An 18,817-nucleotide genomic window follows, 5' to 3' on the forward strand; every position below is an offset into this window, starting at 1 on the left:
TGTTACATTTAAGTATGGACAGTAGGGTGATTTCTAGTCTCATTACTCAAATATGAACAGGACGTCTTAGCTTGATAAAAACTGAAAATTATAAATAGAATTCTAAGAAAATAAATATTTTGCATGTCATGATTAACTCTAAGTAATCTGAGAGACAGTTTACATGAGGTCTTATCGTCATCATCACTTACTGTAGTAACTATTTCAAAGATCTCTTTAGAGCTAAACAGCATTGTTTACCCCAAAGTTAGGAACCTGATGAATATAACTTTATTCAAGTCACAGACTAGCAAATGTCATGTCAATAAAAGAAGGCTTCACTGTCTGATTTAAATAGCAATTGGATTTTAAGCATGGTTAGTCAGAACCATTACAAGGACTACTGAAAAGCCCCTGACACTGCTTTTCAGCCAGTAATAAGTTAAGATCACATCACTTTTCATCCGTGGACAGGGTGGATGAAAATATAACAAATAGGTTGGAACATCCTTAGAGATTTCAACTGAGTAGCCCCCTAACTACTGTTAAGCTCTTTTCTTTTCTTGGCAGAGGGCAGGAAACAATGACTGACAAATTGATTCTTGCTCACGAGAATGGCTTTCAAACTGCTGCTTCAACAAATTACTATTTTTTTATTATACCGTAACTTTCAATCACTAAAATCAGTAGTAATAGGCTGCCCTGTTATTAATACATAGAAATTGTAAGAGACAGACATTGGCTTAATAATACTTTCTTTAAAAAGAATAATGCTAAGTCAATTTAGATAGTAAACCACTTTATATAAAAGTAATGGACAAGTATAAAACATACGGTCCCAATGTTCAAATGAAGAAGGAACGGATTCAGTAGTGTTTGAACTTTTATGAAATGTCTCATTTCAAAATAAAATTTTACTCTACAGACAAGTGTTTCACCCATATCCCAGTGGATAAAGCTCTAGTGCACACAATATGACTCAAACTTATGAGTGGTTTTGTCTTGATGATGTGTTGCTGGGTGTGGTTATACAGCCGTTGAAATCATATTTACAGGCATTCATTCACTCAACAGACATCATAATACTAGCTTTGTGCAACCTCTGAAATAATACTGAAGTTTCTTCTACATGAGATTCATGGTCTTATAGTATTATTCACAATTAAAAGGGAGGAATTAAAACCCTTCAGAGAAGAATAAAAGCAATTATAGCAACAGAATGAAGATTCTAGCTTGGTGAAACTCTGGTGTGTCCTACAATCTACAGTGGGTTTACTATAGCAAGAGGGAAAAAGTAAGCTGAACAATGCATGATTGCTTTCTTTTTTGGAGGGGGGAGGGTCCAGGCACACAAAAATAACAACTTCTTTAAGAACAAAACAAATACTAACATAATAATGGTGTGCCTTCTTCTAACTGATGAGATTTCTCTTCATTTTGCCAGTGTTTAGTAGAAAAAAATTTCTTTCATTTCTGAATTTGCATTTTTCAAGTGCTACCTCAAGCTGAACCTCAAACATGTTTCTCTTAGAAACAAAAAGGCATTTTGAGTCTATGAGTCTATGACTGTAAAGAGATAAAAGAAAAAACATGGTGAGAAATCATGTTTTGAGGAAATAAAATATGTTTCTGTTTCACTTAGTCTAGGGTAATTTCAAGAAAAATTAAGGTTTGATTTCTCTGGAAACAAGATTGTTTTTCCAAAGAAGTCTTGATTTATGCAAAACCATTTAAGCAACTGAAAAATGGGAAAAATTGTGTTTACAAATATGCAATTTGTATTCACTCATTTTGAGTCATTTTTTAAAAGTCCTATTAAATCATGAATTATTTGATTAGAATATAAATGCTAAGAGGCTTGTTGTTGTCTAACATTGTTTTTTCTAATTTTCTGTTTGTCAAGTCAGCAAAAGGAGCTACTTGCTGTTAAGTTTAATTTTATAGTCTATATTCACCATATTTTTGAAGTGGAAAACAACTGAGTAAGTCTGTTTCAGATTTTAACTATAAAACTCCCTTTTCTTTTCCCCAATTCACTAAAGTGAATAGCATGATACAATTTTAGCAGAAATACCACAATAAAACTTCTTGCCTTTGTTACATAGCAACATTTCATCTTGGAAAAAACCAGCAGGTGGATGTTTTCAAAATCAGCAAATTAAACTAAACTGTGTCCCTGCATTAAATGGATGAAAATGGATGTGGCCTCTTGGGTCAGTTGACCCCATTCTAATAAAACAATCCAGAGAAGGGCTGAACATTTCATTTATGTGCATAGAAAAATGAGCATAGAAAAAAATAAGCCATAGATAATATGTTTTTTCTCCTGTTAATCTCATAGCATGAGAAATCCCAACCGCTTTTCCTGATGATAAAAAATATTCTTAAACAATATTTCACTCACATTCTATTATATTGTGGAGATTTTTTTTCTTTAACCCTGTTTTGGAGGTTTCAGTCTTAGACGAAATACATAACGCAAAGATTAAACTCTCTAATCCATCTACAGGATGCAGAATAGGGGAGAGACCACTTAAGGTTTGCTGATTTAAGAGGAAATCCCATTAAAAACAAACAACTCTTTCTATTAGTTTTGTAAATTAGCTTCAAACATCCATCCAGGAGGAGCATGCTTTGTTAAATAAAATGGTAAACCTGAAACTTTCAACAAATTATGAAAACAATTAGCTGGGAAAGACCTTAAATCAAACAGACCACTTCAAATCTCATTCACCCAAGCATTCAAGTATAAAAGGAGCCCCGCTGCTTCTACAAACAAACAGCCCCTCACATTTCCTCACCATTTGTTTAGTCAGCAAATATTTTTTGAATGGGACATTTCTTGGTTAGTTGTTTATTTTTTTTCCTACTCACTTCAGAAAAAACAAAGAAACAAACTTTGGGGGAAATGTGGCCAAGTGAATTGTTTCTGTAAAAGTTTGACTAAATTAAAGCAAACAAATAGATATAAATATATAATCACCTCCCAGAGAATGTAGGTTAAATATAGTAAAGAGGCTTATAAACGCTATTAGATTTTGATCATATATGATACATATATGTACACAGATTTATATATATATATATATAAAATTGCAATATGATTCCTCCTTTAATGAGGAATGAAAATGTTTTTAAGCAACTAGCTTGCCAATTTTGCCTAAATTTAATTTGCCTAAATCTAAGTTCACACTGGCATGTCTGGTTGGGAAAAAAAAAAAAAAGATGAATTAGGTGGAATGGGAATGGAGTGATTGACAAGCTTGGAAATTAACAATATTTTTCTAGGTATCCAGAGTAAAGGTCTCCTAATAGTTTCCTGGAGGAAGATGAAGTGTTTTTTTGTTTTGTTTTGTTAATGATTTGATGCCCAAATCATACATCTGGCAAAAAACCATTTTTCTTACCAGATGGAGGACCAGTCTGAGAATCCCTGACACATTTCTTGCCAATCCAGATTCCTCCAAGCCTTTCTCCTAATCTTATGAAAACTTCTGTGAGCAAAGCTGCACAGGGCTAAAGGTCTGACTAAACAGGGTGAGACATAACTGAGACATGGAAGAAAACACGCAGCCAGCTTCCTTTTCACGAGGGAGGGGCAGGGGCATCAGTCAGGCTAGTGGGGGAAAGACTGGAAGACTCCTGGATAACGGACGCACTGGCCTGTCTCTGTTTCAAGTCCTGTGAGCGTAAACAACGCCATGGGTAATGTCTACTTGGCAGGACTAGTGTGGCTGTGCACGTGGTACTGCTCGCTACCCTGGGCTGTATCACTTACTCTTGTGCAACAGCACGCACCACCAGGAAGACGGTTAATTCATTCTGACTCACTGTAGGGTTAAGTAATGCTTTCTTTCACTTATAAGCAATTGCAAGGAGTCTATAAATGAAAATTATTCCATGACTGAGAAAGTGCATGACACCCAGAAAGTGAACGTTATTACAGGAGCAGCACTGACTCTTTCAATTATTTAAGGCCAGTGAACTTCACAAATCAGTCTCTAAATCAGATTTTCTCAATGTGGGAGCTTCTTTGTGTCCATTTTTCACCTTTGGAAGCAGTTTTTTTTTGTTGTTGTTGTTTGTTTATTTTTTTTTCAGATTGCTGTTTGCTGAAATAAGAAAGAATTTCAAAAAATAGTCTACTAGTATAAAGTGACAATATAGTAAACAGAAAACAGTATTTTTGAAACTAGTGACATTTAAAAATGGTAAACAGCTTGAAGTAATGGAAACATAAAGGACTATTGTAAATCTTTTCTATTTTTAAGATTTACTTTTAAACTGTATTAGCTATTATTTATTAAGTAAAAATTATTTCAAATGATCATCCCTTCAACTCTAAATTTTAAAGTAATTTTACTTCAACCAATATTAGGTTACAAAATCTAGGCATTTGAATATAGTAATAAAACAGTATAAGCTAATATTTTGATTGTGAGTTCACTTAACAATTTACCCAAATATTAATCTGCTGGTTCAATTATATTTCACATCTTAAGTCTCTTACCTCGGACTGTGAGGGTAGCAGAAGCTTCCACTTTTCCGACCCGATTCTCAGCAATACACATATACGTGCCTTCATCCGTACTCATGGCCTTTTTGATTCTCAGCGTGTAATCATCTTTGATGTCATACCTGTGCAGAATATGAATTGGCTTTATTAAATAACATTGGTTATATTTAGATAACACTAAATATTCAGCTTCGTTTTTCTCTTTTTATATTATATACACAGGCACACACACACACACTGTTCAGCCATAAAGTACAACTGTTTAGATTAAATGTATTGCTAATAAGATCATTAATTTCATATCTGATCTCTAGCTTCTTGATTATAAATTACCTATAACTTATATATGTATACAACTCTGGCAGCATCAAAACTATCAAAGGCATTATTAGCACTTTGGCTTTTTTGGGTAGCTCTTAGTAAGGAAATAATGTATGCTTTAGTTTCTTGGTGAGTTATATTCTATCATTTTGTGAGTTACACTGCATTCAAATATATGATTTATTTTTATGACATCTTGAATATAAGAGAGCTGAAACACATTAAAGAAGAAAAGTCTTCTCTTATTTGTTGGCAAATTGACAAAAGAGACATTGGTTAAAATAATTAATAAGGTGTAATCCCTTTTAAAAGTAGCAATATTAACTTTTAAAACATCAACATGTCTTGTAGTGATTTATGGAAATGCACACCCTTAGCTCTTTCATAAACATTTCTTGCCACATTTCTGGTTTTTTAGCAAGTACACTAACATACTAGTTCAGAAAAAAATTCTAAAATTTTAACATGAATTTTTTAAGAGCTTATATAAGAATATGCTCTTTTTAGATTCTAAGAAATTTTAATTACACAAAGTCATAAAGAAGTTATCTTTACATCCTTTTCATATCTGATTTTTCTTACCGATTTTCACTGATGGGCTTTGTGATTTCACACAACAGCTTCTGAATGATCACAGTGCCTCTCTTTCTCATACATACCACACAGTCAAAGCTTTATTTTCAAAATATTACTTTACTTGTTTCTATCTGCTCACAATTAGCTGTGATTTTCTGTTGCTTTCAGGACCAAAACAAACTTTTTAGGCGTGCATTGAAGACTATTATAATCAGATTTCTTCCACTTCTAGTTTTAGCTAAAAGAATAACACAGCTTAACTTTATTACAAGCTGAGACATGGACCTAATAAAAGTTCTGTTTTACATAACTTTGCAAGACAGAAAGTGATGTCTACGAATGAGTCATGCCAACTAAACTTAACTATCCAAGCTCCTCCATCCTCCAGTTATGGTGGTTACTTTTCTCTCTGCATGTTTTGGTTAAATTTCCGCTCATTTTCAATGTCATAGTCATGAGGAAAGCCTTCACTACCTTGTGTGAAGCCAAGCATTATTACCCCAAAAAACTATGATTATTCTCTCCTCAAAAGACAAAACAGAAAACAAAACAAAAATAATTATTGTTACACCAGTCACTCTGCATTGCTTCCATTTTGTACTGTCTGTTTCGATAAAGGCGGAGATCCTATCTGTTTCACTCACTGCTATATCCACAGGCCCGACCCAGAGCTTTTAACATCCAGTAGCATAACCAAGGGATTAAGAGCGCAGACTCTGCAGCCAAACGGCCAGAGCTTTCATCTTGAGTTCTGCCTCCTCCTATGCTTGTAATGGTGGACAAAATACTTAACTTCTGTAGGTCTCAATTTCCTCACTAGCAAAACGTGCTGATGATAACACCTATCTTATGGATTGGATGTGAGCTTTAAAGGAGATATTACTTATCAAGTGCATAAAAGTGGCACACAGAAAGCACAATACATGTTAGCTATTTTTATTACACTCACTAGGAGCTCAAGAAATATTGGTTGAATGCATGATGAATATCATTTCTTGCTGATATAAAGCTCAACCAAATGTGAATGACTGCAAGACAGCAAATTTGCCATATTTATCTCTTAGGGCTTTCTCATGGGCTATATGTAGAATTTGGGGCAAGTACTCGACTGAGATGCATGAGAGAGTAACATTACACAGAAACTTTCTCTGCTTAACTTTGCCAATTAAAAACATGAGAAATAATGATTTGGATGATAACTTCAGAAAAGTTGCTGGTGATATATTTAATGTCTAACAAAAATGTTTCCTGCAGTTAACCTATATTCTACATGACATGTTTAGCTCTAAGTTATAAACACTGAATAAAAACAATGTATATGGCAGACATTTCTAATTCATCTCAAAAAACTGAATTCTGGCTATAGTTTTGTCTCTAGTTCTTGTTTGACTTTTGAAAAGTCTCTTCATCACTCTGAGTTTTCTCAAAAGCTGAAAGAGGGAAAAATAAACTTAATTTATAAAGTCCTTTCTGGATCAAACACACATGAAAAATTATTCTATGTAAATTAAAGATACTTATATTGTACATTAATTCTGATTTCTCATTGAGGATACAAAATCAGAAATTGTATATTGCTTCACCATTAAAAAAAAAGATTCACACACATTAGCACATTTCACAGAAATAGTCATTTAACAGTTGAGGAAACTGACCGTTAGTCAGTGAAATTATTTGCTCAAAGTCAGTTTGCTACTAAAGAGAAAAACCAAAGAATTCAAACCTTGATCTGACTCTCAACCTGGCATTTTTCCCCCTGCTCTGTGGTACCCCTTCCCCACTGCAAAATACTTAGTTTACTCTTTTAATGTTAACTTAAGACACACAAGCCACATTATTTACATCATTTGAATAGAAATATAATTTCACATTGAGCAAACATTTAGTTACACCTTGTGGCAAAATTTCACTTCAGGTTAGATAAAGTCACTTATATAGGGAACACCATGGGAGACAGGGACAATGTGAGAGATATTTATGTCTGACTCTAGTAAGAAAAAGTGTTCAATTAAAAATTACTGATTACATAATATTTGAGCCCAAAAGAAATCTGAAATCTCACTTGCCAAAATTTCTCCCTCTTCTTTTTAAGGAGTGAAAGTGTCAAGAATAGTAATAGGAACATTGCATTGTGTGTGTGTGTGTGTGTGTGTGTGTGTGTGTGTATAATTATATACAACTTATATATATAGAATTTTAACCTTTTGGTTGTTGTTTTGGGTTCCCTGATCAGAAATACAAGTAATTCTGCATTCTACCCTATGATTGTAATTTTTGTTTCCATAGGAAAAACTAAAAATGAAATATTGCTTGGGAGGCATCAATTGAATTAATCTTAGCTGCTAATAAAAGGGATTACCTTTCAAAGATAGCATACCTTTACAAGCAAATAGTACATTTCCTTTTTTTAAAACTCTGTGACAAAGTTTCAGATATAGACTGTAAAAGTTGAGTAAGAACAATGGTCTGGAGGTACAAAGGTAATTTTAGAATATCTATAGGACTCCAGCTAGGTACAGAGAGTACATGAACCCAAGTAATGAGCTCAGCTGCAGTGAGAAAGGTAAGCTTTGTAGTAGAAGAGGTTTTAGGATGGTAAGTTTAATACTCCTGCATGTAAAGCGCCTTGTGTGGTTCATGGGAATTAGTAGATGCTCACTGAGCATTATCTCATTTTAATTTCCCCTTAAAGATCCTTGAAATTGGAGATTATAATGAAGGTCTATTTTATTTAAGAAATTCTTACGACATGTCTCCAACATGCCAGACATTGCATTAAAAGCTGGGGATACATGCCTTCACAGGGCTTCCAGCCTAGGGAAATGATTCTCAGATGGAAGACATAAGGTCTGCCTTGACATAAGTGTGGATCAGAATCACCTTTAAGGCTTTCTCTAGCTAATGCACATGTTACCCTGGTCCTAAGGTTTGATATGCACACATTTCTGAGCACAGTGCTATCTTTTCCCAATTAGAAATAACTGCTGCAATACACTAGTCCTGTGAGGTCTTACTACACAGGGGGGTTGAAATTTAAAAACAAAGAAAAACAAACACACTTCCAGGATTCTCAGTTACTGGGGTGCTCAGAATTTTTTAAGTTCTCATTTTCATTGGATCTTTGCCTAAGGAGAGATTGTGCATATTATGAGCATTATGGATTTATATCAAAAATACTTTAAATATATATAAAATGATTGACTGCCTCTTTTAAGAGAAACTTTAAAAAGCTCACCTTTGGCAACCATTCATCAACACTTGACTCCTGTCTGCAACAATCTACCAACCAGTCTTCCAGCCTATTTATAGGATGAGTGACTTCTTCCATCTTTGAACATCTCTATTATCTTCTATATATGATGAAACAAAACATTCCTTCCAGAAGTTTCTACTAATGCTATTACTCCTTGTGCCAACCAGAAGAATACACTCTCTCTCGTGCAAGACAGCCTTTTGAATTTTGGGTTTCCTATGAATTATGTTATTTTTATGTCAACTATTTCTAACAACAACAAACTATATATAAGATAATAGCAGTTATTCAATCTAAGGGTTTAAAGGAGAATAAAAGCTTCGCTGATTAATTTACCTAAATCTGGTATGTTGCTTCATTGTTTGAAACTATCCAATGGCTTCTCATTCAGCCACTTAGAATAACATTTATTTCTATGGTTTTCGAGATTTTTGGATAATCTGTCCAACTTCTCATTCATCCTCTTTAAATCACATGGTCCTTTTTTTTTTCTTTGCTCAGCGTAACTGCCTAGTTACCAGTGTGTCTGTTCTTCTATTGTAACTTCATGGAATGCCCTTCATTTTTCAGGGCCAATCATTCTTGACTTTTAAGATAGATCAAATATTCCCTCAAAGATGTCTTCTTGCCCAAACAATGTAAAGTAGCTCTCTGCCCACCAGAAACCTTTAAAAATTACTCTTATTTGTTTTTATTCTTTGCTTTCATTTCTTTTACTTTTAGTACTTTTTCACTTTATCACATTTTTGTTAGCTGATTTATTGTCTTCTAGTTTCCAAGAGTATGTATGCTCCATGAGAACAAGAACTGATTCTCCCTTGTTCCAAAATATATACCCCAAGCTCCACCAGACAGCACCTGAGATCCTGGATGTGCTCAAAGAATGGTTTTTAATGAATGACGAAACATCCAACAGATGCTTAAAATTCTTTGGCAGTTCTTTCATAGCATGGTTATTAGTAAAACAATTGTATGAAGAATGCAAAGGTCAACTAATTTGAAATATAGCACTCTATTACACTGAGAAACAAAGTAATGTTGTTAGGTTTATATATCAGCAGTTAGCTCTGAAATGTAAGTTATATCAACAAAATACTGTAAATGTTAAGGCTCAGAATATTTAATACACAAATGCTACTATGGAGATGGAGCTAAAATAAAGAAATCAGTAAATCCTGACCAGCAATCTAGACATTTGATTTACATATTATCATTATAATTTCCCTCTGTAAATTAGTAACATGAAAAAATAATCTCTCTCTGAACCAAAACAAATGAAATAAATGAAATAATTCTAGAAGAATATTTAAAACAAATATGAAGACTACAGGAGAACAAAGTAAAGCTTTGTGTTTTGCTCAATGTTTCTGAATATATTAACTCATTGTTTTGGCAACTATGGTGATTTCTAATCACATGTGTTATTGAAATAAAATAATGACAATAAAAATGTATTTGCATATGTACTCAAATACACTATTTACATTATTCTAATGACAATTCTGATAGGTAAGGAGGAAAATTGTTTGTCCTCTATTTTAAAAATTAGAAAATTTAGGCATATAAACTTCAACCTGAAAGTATACAGTTAATTTTTATACTGTTATAAATATGGCATAGTGGAATCTGGAATATTATATTCAGCTTTACTTTCTGTTTATCAAGAAAGGAATTAAAGATGTAAAAATTGAAAAGGTGACATACATAAACTTGAACTCTTCATGTGTAAAAATAATAACTTTAGAAGAATATCGTTTAAGGCTAGAAAACCACGAAGAACATGAATCAGTGAACATGGAAACATTCAGCAATTCCTAAAATATCAATGTTAAAGGAGAACACTTGAAACCTAAATAAAATGCCTCTAGAATAAGAGGGGCAAAGGCCATTTAGTCATGCAATTATAAGGAAATACATGGAAACTGGTTATTCCAAGAAACCAGCAGATAATAAATTCTGAGACAAAGCAAAAGTTGAAAAAAAAATTGAGTCTAGTCTAATGTCCTAATTTTAAGATTAGAAAAGTAGCACTTTGTTATCCAGGGTCTTGGAATTCATTGGTAGCAAAAGTTTAGACCATATTCAAAACCTAGCATACCCTTCACCAGCTGTATTACAGAGGTTACAACTTTCTACAAAGAGACAGCATAAAGATTCAATTTTTCAGATCATGATGTATGAATCTACAAAGGGAAATTAAAGTAAGCAGTGGGTATACTATCAAAATGGAAGCTGCTCCCACAAAGTTTTCCTTAATAGGGTCAATGACTGGATGCTCAATGTCACAATTAAGCTTTTAGTGGCAGAGATGTTATTATAATTTAGGCCTCATGGTCTGGATACAGAAATTTACACTAGATACTATAAATTTATAATTACAATTTGCTCATTTGTGGACTGAAATCTGCCTGAGAGCAAGCTGCATGTGTGTGTCTATGTGTGTGTTTGTATTTCGGCTCACTAATGTTTTTAAGTTATTGGAATAACTGATACCATTTACAATTTTGACATTTTCACATAGAAATTTGGATTTTCAAATCAAGGTCTGTCTTTCTCCAAAGTACATACTTTCTCTTTCATCACTCTGCCTACACCAAGTCTGAACAACTGTACAACTGGAGACCTACTGTTCCTTCCAACATTACTGAACACTGTGCCAGTCTCCAGCCTGAATCCTGACAGTACCCACATCCCAGGAGATCGAAGCATATCATGGTATCTTTACTGGTTTTCAGAATAAGATGACTCTCAGGCCAGAAAAATGAAATTGTGATCAAAGTAGCCTTTATCTGTGAAAATTTAAGAAAAAAATGAGAATTTGGTTTTAAAGAAGTTACATCTAAATAACTTCAAAACCCAGAAAGAAGTAAGTATTTGGCCCATTGAACTTCAAAACCCAGAAAGAAGTAAGTATTTGGCCCATTGCTATTTTTACATTTAGGCAATCTGAGGCAAATATGGCAAAGTCCTTTCCCCAAGGCCACACACACTGAGGCAATTAGAGTCCAGGGGAAAAACTGTCATGAGTATCTACTACCAGTCTCTGCTTTCTCTAACTGGTCATGATTTCTCTGAGACAATAATTTGCTTCCTCAAAGTACATATTTCACAAGCAATTAGATGTCAAACATTTCCACAGGTCCATGGCCTTATTTCTTGTATTTCTTTGCCGATAAATTGGTATCTGCCTAACAGTAATCTCACTGATGCTTTACACTATATTAGATTGGATAGTTGGGAAAATATTCATTTTCCCCTAGAAAGCAAATATTGACTGAGTAATATGAATAATTACAAATGATAGTTCCTTATATTTCAAGAGCTATTTACAACCAGGCTTAATGTATGACTTCACAACAATAAAAGACTTGGAGAAAATGCCTATTTCCAAACACCATTTTATGGAAAAAGATGCTGAGATTGTTGGCTTGAGTTACAGAGAGGCTGGAATTGGTGTCTTCTGCAGCAAGTCCATTTATTTTTCTAACAGAGTAACATGATTTTTCCATTTGATGTGTGTGTTTATTGCTCAGTGTGCGTGTGCACTGGCCAGAGAAGTATGTATTTCTGTATCAGACTCTGTGCTCAGAGTCTTCAAAACGCCAGAAACTAACTTTATCATTATTTTTCTCAGCATTATTCTAAAACCAACTGCAATCCTAGGAGGTTAACAAATGTGTTTCCCAATGTATACACACTTTAAAATTATTCTTTTATTTAAAAATCTAATGTACCTAAATTTTGCCCAGATCTTCTCTTGGCCTTCTTTACACAGCAGAAAATAAATTTTTGGTAACTGGAGCATACTTTGGTATAAAACAGCTACTTTTTAAATGTAGAATATTATATATGATCAACACGTAGAAGGTGTTGTCTGACTTTAATTAAAAATAAGGAAGAAAAAAAAAGAAACAGATGAAAAAACATTACTGGTGAGGAAATCCTAACAGAAATGGGGTGATTTTGACGGTGAAATCTGCCAGTCTCAGCCTTGTATAAATGCAGTCACTGTTGCCAGGTTTGATTAATGACAGTTGTACAATCATGTGCTGACAGTCCCCACTATAAAGATACCTTTTTTTTCTGATATGAAACAGTGCTGAAAAATGCAACCCAATCAGATTTGGCCCCCGGACAACATGTGCTATCATCACCGTACCGTGAATTGAGATTGATTGGTAACCAGCTGTGACAAAGTGGGGAAAGAAGCTCTGGTTTTTCTGTTATTTTTTTCCCAAAGAAAAAAAAAAAAAAGAAAAAGGGAACTGAATTGTGTCAAAACCATTACTATCTGTTTGGCTAAATAATAAAACAAAGTAAATTTCTTTTAATACTTAAAACAACAGTTTGTATGCAAGGTTCTGTTTGTGTGTGATCTTGTATTTAATAGATAATCTTAAAAGGGTCTCAAAAGAGTAAATATTATTGATCTTTAAGAAGCAGAGGACTACATGCTAAAATCAATTCCAAAGTTAAATGAAAGAATCTATTTTGTTTCTTCCTCCTGAAGAAACTTTCACTCATAGCTAGTGGAAAAATTTCCTGTAAGTCTAAATTCACATCGAAAATCTCAAGCATAATTTTTGAAACTGGCAAAATTTTACAACATAACTATCTTTCATACATTTCTCATATGCTGCAATCCCCAATGCATCTCAGGCTTCTAGGGTAGGAACTTCTCATGATTTTTCTGGCTTTTATGAAAATAATTAAGATAATTTGGGGACCGCCCCCTCCAAGTGTTCCACAACAGCTGTAGAATTTGGGAGGAGAAAAGAATGAAAGAAAATATACTACATTTTCTATTACAAGCTAGAATTTTACCATGTTGGTTCAAGTCCCTGTATCTCGTTGCCTTGTTTGAATTATGTGAGGGCTCTAAACTAATAAAACTTCCTGAATGGCTGTTCTCATCTCAAAAGCACCTTTGTTTTTCATGGAAGGAAATTTATTTTCTCAGCATTTTTATTTTTTGAAATCATCTACTACTTCTTATTATAAGATGTCTGGCTCCAATCCTAGAACAAGTGTTTTGAATTAGCACTTAAATTTTTATTTTGTATCTGCTTTATTAATCATTAGGTTGGCCAATTGTAAAAACTATGAATTGAACCAGGAAACATTTAATGTCTACACAAGTAAATGTTTTTTTTCCTTTTAGGGAGACTTGAAAAGTTTGTTTTTAATTTTCAAAATACTTGCACTCTATCCAAATAGCTAAAGATCACCTTACACCTTTTAGATTCTTTCAGAAAATAAATATCTGCAATAAAAGGCATTCTGTAGTTCCAAATTCAATAAAAATTTAACTGTGGAGCTTTTCCATGAAAATGTTACAAACTTTATTGCCTTGCTTTCCAACAGAAGGATTTTTAGGATAAAAATTACTTACTAATCCTATGGAATCATTCACTGATAATTAGAGACACACCTATTACCTCATCACTACCACTATATGGATTTCAGGGAACATGGAGATCCAGCCCTTTAGAATTCAGTAATGTTTTTCAAGCTAAAAATGAGTGCATTTTAACAACTCATAACTGAATTTAAGGCACTCTTCTATAAAACATAAACCTTCTTGGAGAAACTTAAATCTTTTGCTTCTTTCATTCTTGGCAGTTGAAAGTAGGAAGAGGTGATCAATTTCCCTAAAACAATCTCTCTGCTCACAATATTTCAAATAAAACAAAATCCTCCCACCGATAATACTTGAAATTGTTATTAAAAATCACATAAGCACTTCTTGGTAGCCTAAATCCCCAGCGATATTTTCTTCATCTTTTACAGTTAAGATACAGCCTAAAGTCAAGCTTTTAAATCGCAGTTGAGATCTGGGACCCTGAAATGAACACAAGAGGCCATTATTTTGCTGGCAAAGGGCTATCAAGCGAAGTTTCCTGTACTCTACAGCCTACGTGAGTAACATTTTCTTTTTACCTACGATTATAATGCAGGCTAATGTTTACAGTTTCGGTGAAGAAATCTTTATTTTTTTCAGGGTTCTGGTCACAAGCATTTCTGGGCAGGGCACCGAAGAGCAGTGAAGAACAGATGTCCTTTAAAAAATGAAAATTAACGTAACACTCATTGAGGAAGGTAAGGACACAAGAATCTTGGGAGATTAGACTTATAGGGAAATAGTAAGAGACACAGTGTTCTCCGAAAATAACTTGCTGTTCTGTTCTGGAAGCTTGTGCTGAAAGCCAAAATGAAACTTGAAATATGATGGCATTCTGACTCTGTCTTAATTGACCAGACAATATTTTATCCTTTTTTGGCTTTCCCAAAATGCTACCCTTATCTCCATCACAGTCACAGGTGACTCTATCCTTGTAAGCTTGACCCATCGATGAAAAACCCCTCTACTAGTCTCTCTAAGACTCAGCACAGCTCAGAGAGCATGGCATTTTCCAACTAAATAGCTAAGAGAAAATAAACAAACAAAAAAATGGCCAAAATGCCCACAATAGTGTAACAATAGTTGATTTAATAAAAGGCTGATTTCAGATCACAGGATAAGTAGGCCCAAAAGACAATGCATCCAACCACTGCCAGGGATCTCAGACACCAACCATCTTGGAACCACAGCCCTCTCTGGAGATCGGGCAATTAAACCAAACCACAGCTGAGCCCTTCCAGAAAGGCCAAAGCACCCTGCTCACCCCAAACTAGAAGTGCCTCCAAGTTTTAACCACTGAGGATATGGTCGTCTTTTGAGTCTCCCTGTCTCTCCCATCTTCTATATCTATGACAGACATTGGAGACTCCAAGGATTAACTCTCTTGACAGATCTGTGGACATCCATGAAGTTCACAGCCTGTTATCCTTGGTCACCATCCAAGTTCCCATCTTCTCTTGTCATCTTAGTCTCTCATGTTCACCTCCTCTGCACTGAATTTTGTCTCCTCTGATGTAACCTCTCACAATTTTTTGTGGTCCTCTCCACAAAACTTTTCACTGTGCCTTCTGAACTACCTGTTTACTGATTTGTAAAACTTCCTTATCCTCTGTTTCTCAGATTTTTACCTTCTTCTCCTTGCCCTAATGGAAACCTAGCTCTTTCCTGCAGGTTTGTGTTAAGGGTGAAGGAAGAAAGAAAGAAAGTACATCTTCCCAGACATTCCAAATAATTACCCAGAGCCTGACATGGAGCAGTTACTCAATAAATATTTTTTAAAGGAGTTGCTTATCCTCAAAACGAACAAAGCAAAATTTAAAAACAAAAACAAAGCAGAACAAAACAAAACAAGGTCCTATTCCATTCAACAGAAATCATGTCATCCAGTTTTGAAATGGAATATTTAGAATTTCTTTCTCTTTGACAAAGATGACAGTTAATAAGAATGTATTTCACAAGGTTGTTATAAGGATTAAATGAGTTCATAAATTTCGAGTGTTGAGACCTGAACCTGTCATACAGTAAATGCCCAATAAATGTTACCATAAGATTTTTCATAGCTGCCCCTCATTTCTCTCAGATCTCCTCCTCCAGTGATACTATCTCCACCCCCTGGCCATTGTTTCATAGCAAGATCCTGGACCTTGCCCTCAACTGGAATGGCTCTACCTTCGAAATCAAAAGCTCAAATTTCTAATCTGGCATAGCCTTGGGTGGTTCCTCAGTCCTTTGTATCAACACTTATTCGCTACCCTGCTTAGATTCCATGGTACAGAAGATGCTTCCCAATATCTTCACTTTTCTCATCCAAATGCCTTTCTGTTGCATTTAGCTAGAAAAATCTCAATTATGTATGAATATCATAAAATCATGTACTCTTCCTTCCACTCTCATATAAGATCAAGTTCAAATTATTCTAGAAATGTTGAAATGTTTCTTTGGTTCATAATATTGAAATAAACGTTTAATTATTTTCATTACTGTCCTTAGTATGCAACCATCTTCGTGATAATTTTTTCACTAACCTTTATAAGATTATTCAAATACTATCTGCAATCCCTTAAATGTATTACTTTTTAAATAATTCTAAAATGCTGCAGGTATTATTTTAACTAATGAGAACACAAAAATTTAGGGTAAAAAGTGCAAATGTATCACAATTAAGAGACCATGTTGTAATGAATAAAATGGTGAGGTAGGTTTAATTATCCTTCAATTTAGAAATAATTACTTTACTGGCATAAATGCAATGAAGGCAATTGGGTTTAATTACAGGACTGGATATTGCAACATCAGATTTGGAAAAGTGGATATATCTCACAGGTGTGTGTTTGGTTAGAAATTAATCTCAACTTTTAAGTCCTTTCAGAAAAAGACTTTAGAGATTAAATCCTCAAGAGTTTACAGAACTCACAGTTCAGAGGAGAATGTTTTGATAAGTAGCTCCCATTCTTCTAGATCTCTTCTGAGTTGGGAATGAACTCTGTGTAATAAGGGACTTCAAGTTTGAGGTAAAATGATTTTTGTTTTTAATTTGTCATCTACTTAGTGGCCTTGCAATATGTGATGGACAGACTCCAAGACGTCTCCTTCATCTGTGTTCAAAGTGAGCACCAGGTGCAGGGGAGGCTTCTGCAGTCTCAGAGAATATTCAGTCTGGGTGGTGCCATGGAACATTCAAAGGCTTTCTCCTCCTGCCTTCTACCCTCAGAAACTTCCTTGTGAAATGTGCTTACGGAATAATTTAGAAATTCAATATAATGAGATAGGAGCACCTGTCATCATTAAATGTGTCACACAACCTGTGGGTTGGTAGGTCTATTTGAAAATGCAGGTTCAGACACTGCTCTAATTAAGCTACTCTTAACCAGTTTTATCCACTCAGCAACTATTTAATGAGCAAGAAATATAAAGAAAAATTCCCTGTCTCATATATTCTAGAAAATATGCAGAAAGTATGCATTCATTTCAAGTCATTAGGGAACCAAAGGCCTTATTCTTGTGTTCAGTGATGACATGTTCATGTCAAACCCCATCATGGTACTTACTATTTGTCCATCATGGTACTTACTATTTGTATAACCTTCATAGCTAAAGCAACAAGAAAAGATTATTACCTTTGAATTCTCTTTCTTTGAACTATATTCTACTATTTTTCCCCTAACATTAAGAACAAAAATTAAAATCATATAAAAACAGTATTCAGGTGAGCAATGCCCAGATTTATCTTTTCCACTAAATCCGGCTTTCTCAGCCTCAACACTATTTACATTTTGGGCAGATGATTCTTTGCTGTGGGAGTTGTCCTATGCATAACAGCAGGATGTTTAGCAGCATTCTTAGCCTCTCCCCTAGACGGCAGTAGCACCTAGTCCCCCAAATGTAGCCATCAAAAACGCCTCCAGACATTGCCAAAGGCCCCTCTGTGGGCACGAGAAGCGTAACTGGCCCCAGTTGAGAACTTCTGCCCTAAACGTGCATTTGGTGAGCGGCACAAGCCAGACGCAGAACTGGATACTTGAGACGGAGATAAATACGGCAAGGGAGTTGAGGAGTTCAGGAGATAGACAGAGAAGCCACTACAATAATGATAAATTTAGTACTATTTTCTTGCTTACACAGAAATACAAAAAACAAAACAGCCAATGACTGTTGAATGAAACCTGAAATGAAGGGTGTTCCAGGTCCAAAATGGGAAATGAGCACAAGCTGAATTTTCACGTTGGAGAGACCTGGGATTGGACTCCAGCTCCGCCACCCCGGGTCCTGTGACCTTGAGCACCTTGATCATTATCTCTAAGCTCCTGGTTCCCACTCTGTGAAAGAGGAGACTTATGCCTTCAAGACTACCAGGCAGATTACCTGTAAAATGTGTAACAACCTAACATGCAGCAAGTGGGTCCTGAAAAAATTATAGCTTTTGTTATCTTAATATAATTTTCTTTAAAAAAATTATTTTAGTGTAGCAGTTAAGAGCGTGGACTTTAGAGCTTAAAGTGCTCAAATTTAAATCTCTGTCTGCCACTAACATTTGCCCCTCAGATTCTTCAACTGTAAAATAAGGAGAGTATAAAAGTATCTATTTCTTGAGGCAATTGTGAAGATTAAATGAGTTACTTGCATGTAACGCGTTGTAAGCATTAGCTCCTACTCCCATAGTTAATCAACTTTAAGATATACCTTTTTCATATTTTAGCATCTTTGAAATTAGAAGTCATCTACCACAGATGGCATATCATAGTTGATTTGGCAATTTTTTTTTCTCCTTAAC

The 18,817-nt window shown here is 34.6% G+C and overlaps 1 protein-coding gene across 19 annotated transcripts in view; it reads right to left on the bottom strand.

Moving 5' to 3' along the window:
- The window catches only part of ROBO2 (roundabout guidance receptor 2), a 1,146,283-nt gene that overhangs the window by 113,013 nt on the left and 1,014,453 nt on the right, over positions 1-18,817 (bottom strand). For all 19 annotated transcript variants that reach the window (XM_072967648.1, XM_072967644.1, XM_072967640.1 and 16 more), the window contains one exon: positions 4,490-4,617. In XM_072967648.1, coding sequence (XP_072823749.1) covers positions 4,490-4,617 — 128 coding nt within the window. The remainder of the gene's footprint in view (positions 1-4,489; positions 4,618-18,817) is intronic.

The sequence above is a fragment of the Vicugna pacos genome, chromosome 1 (assembly GCF_048564905.1).
Source record: "Vicugna pacos chromosome 1, VicPac4, whole genome shotgun sequence".
Classification (NCBI taxonomy): Eukaryota; Metazoa; Chordata; class Mammalia; order Artiodactyla; family Camelidae; genus Vicugna; species Vicugna pacos.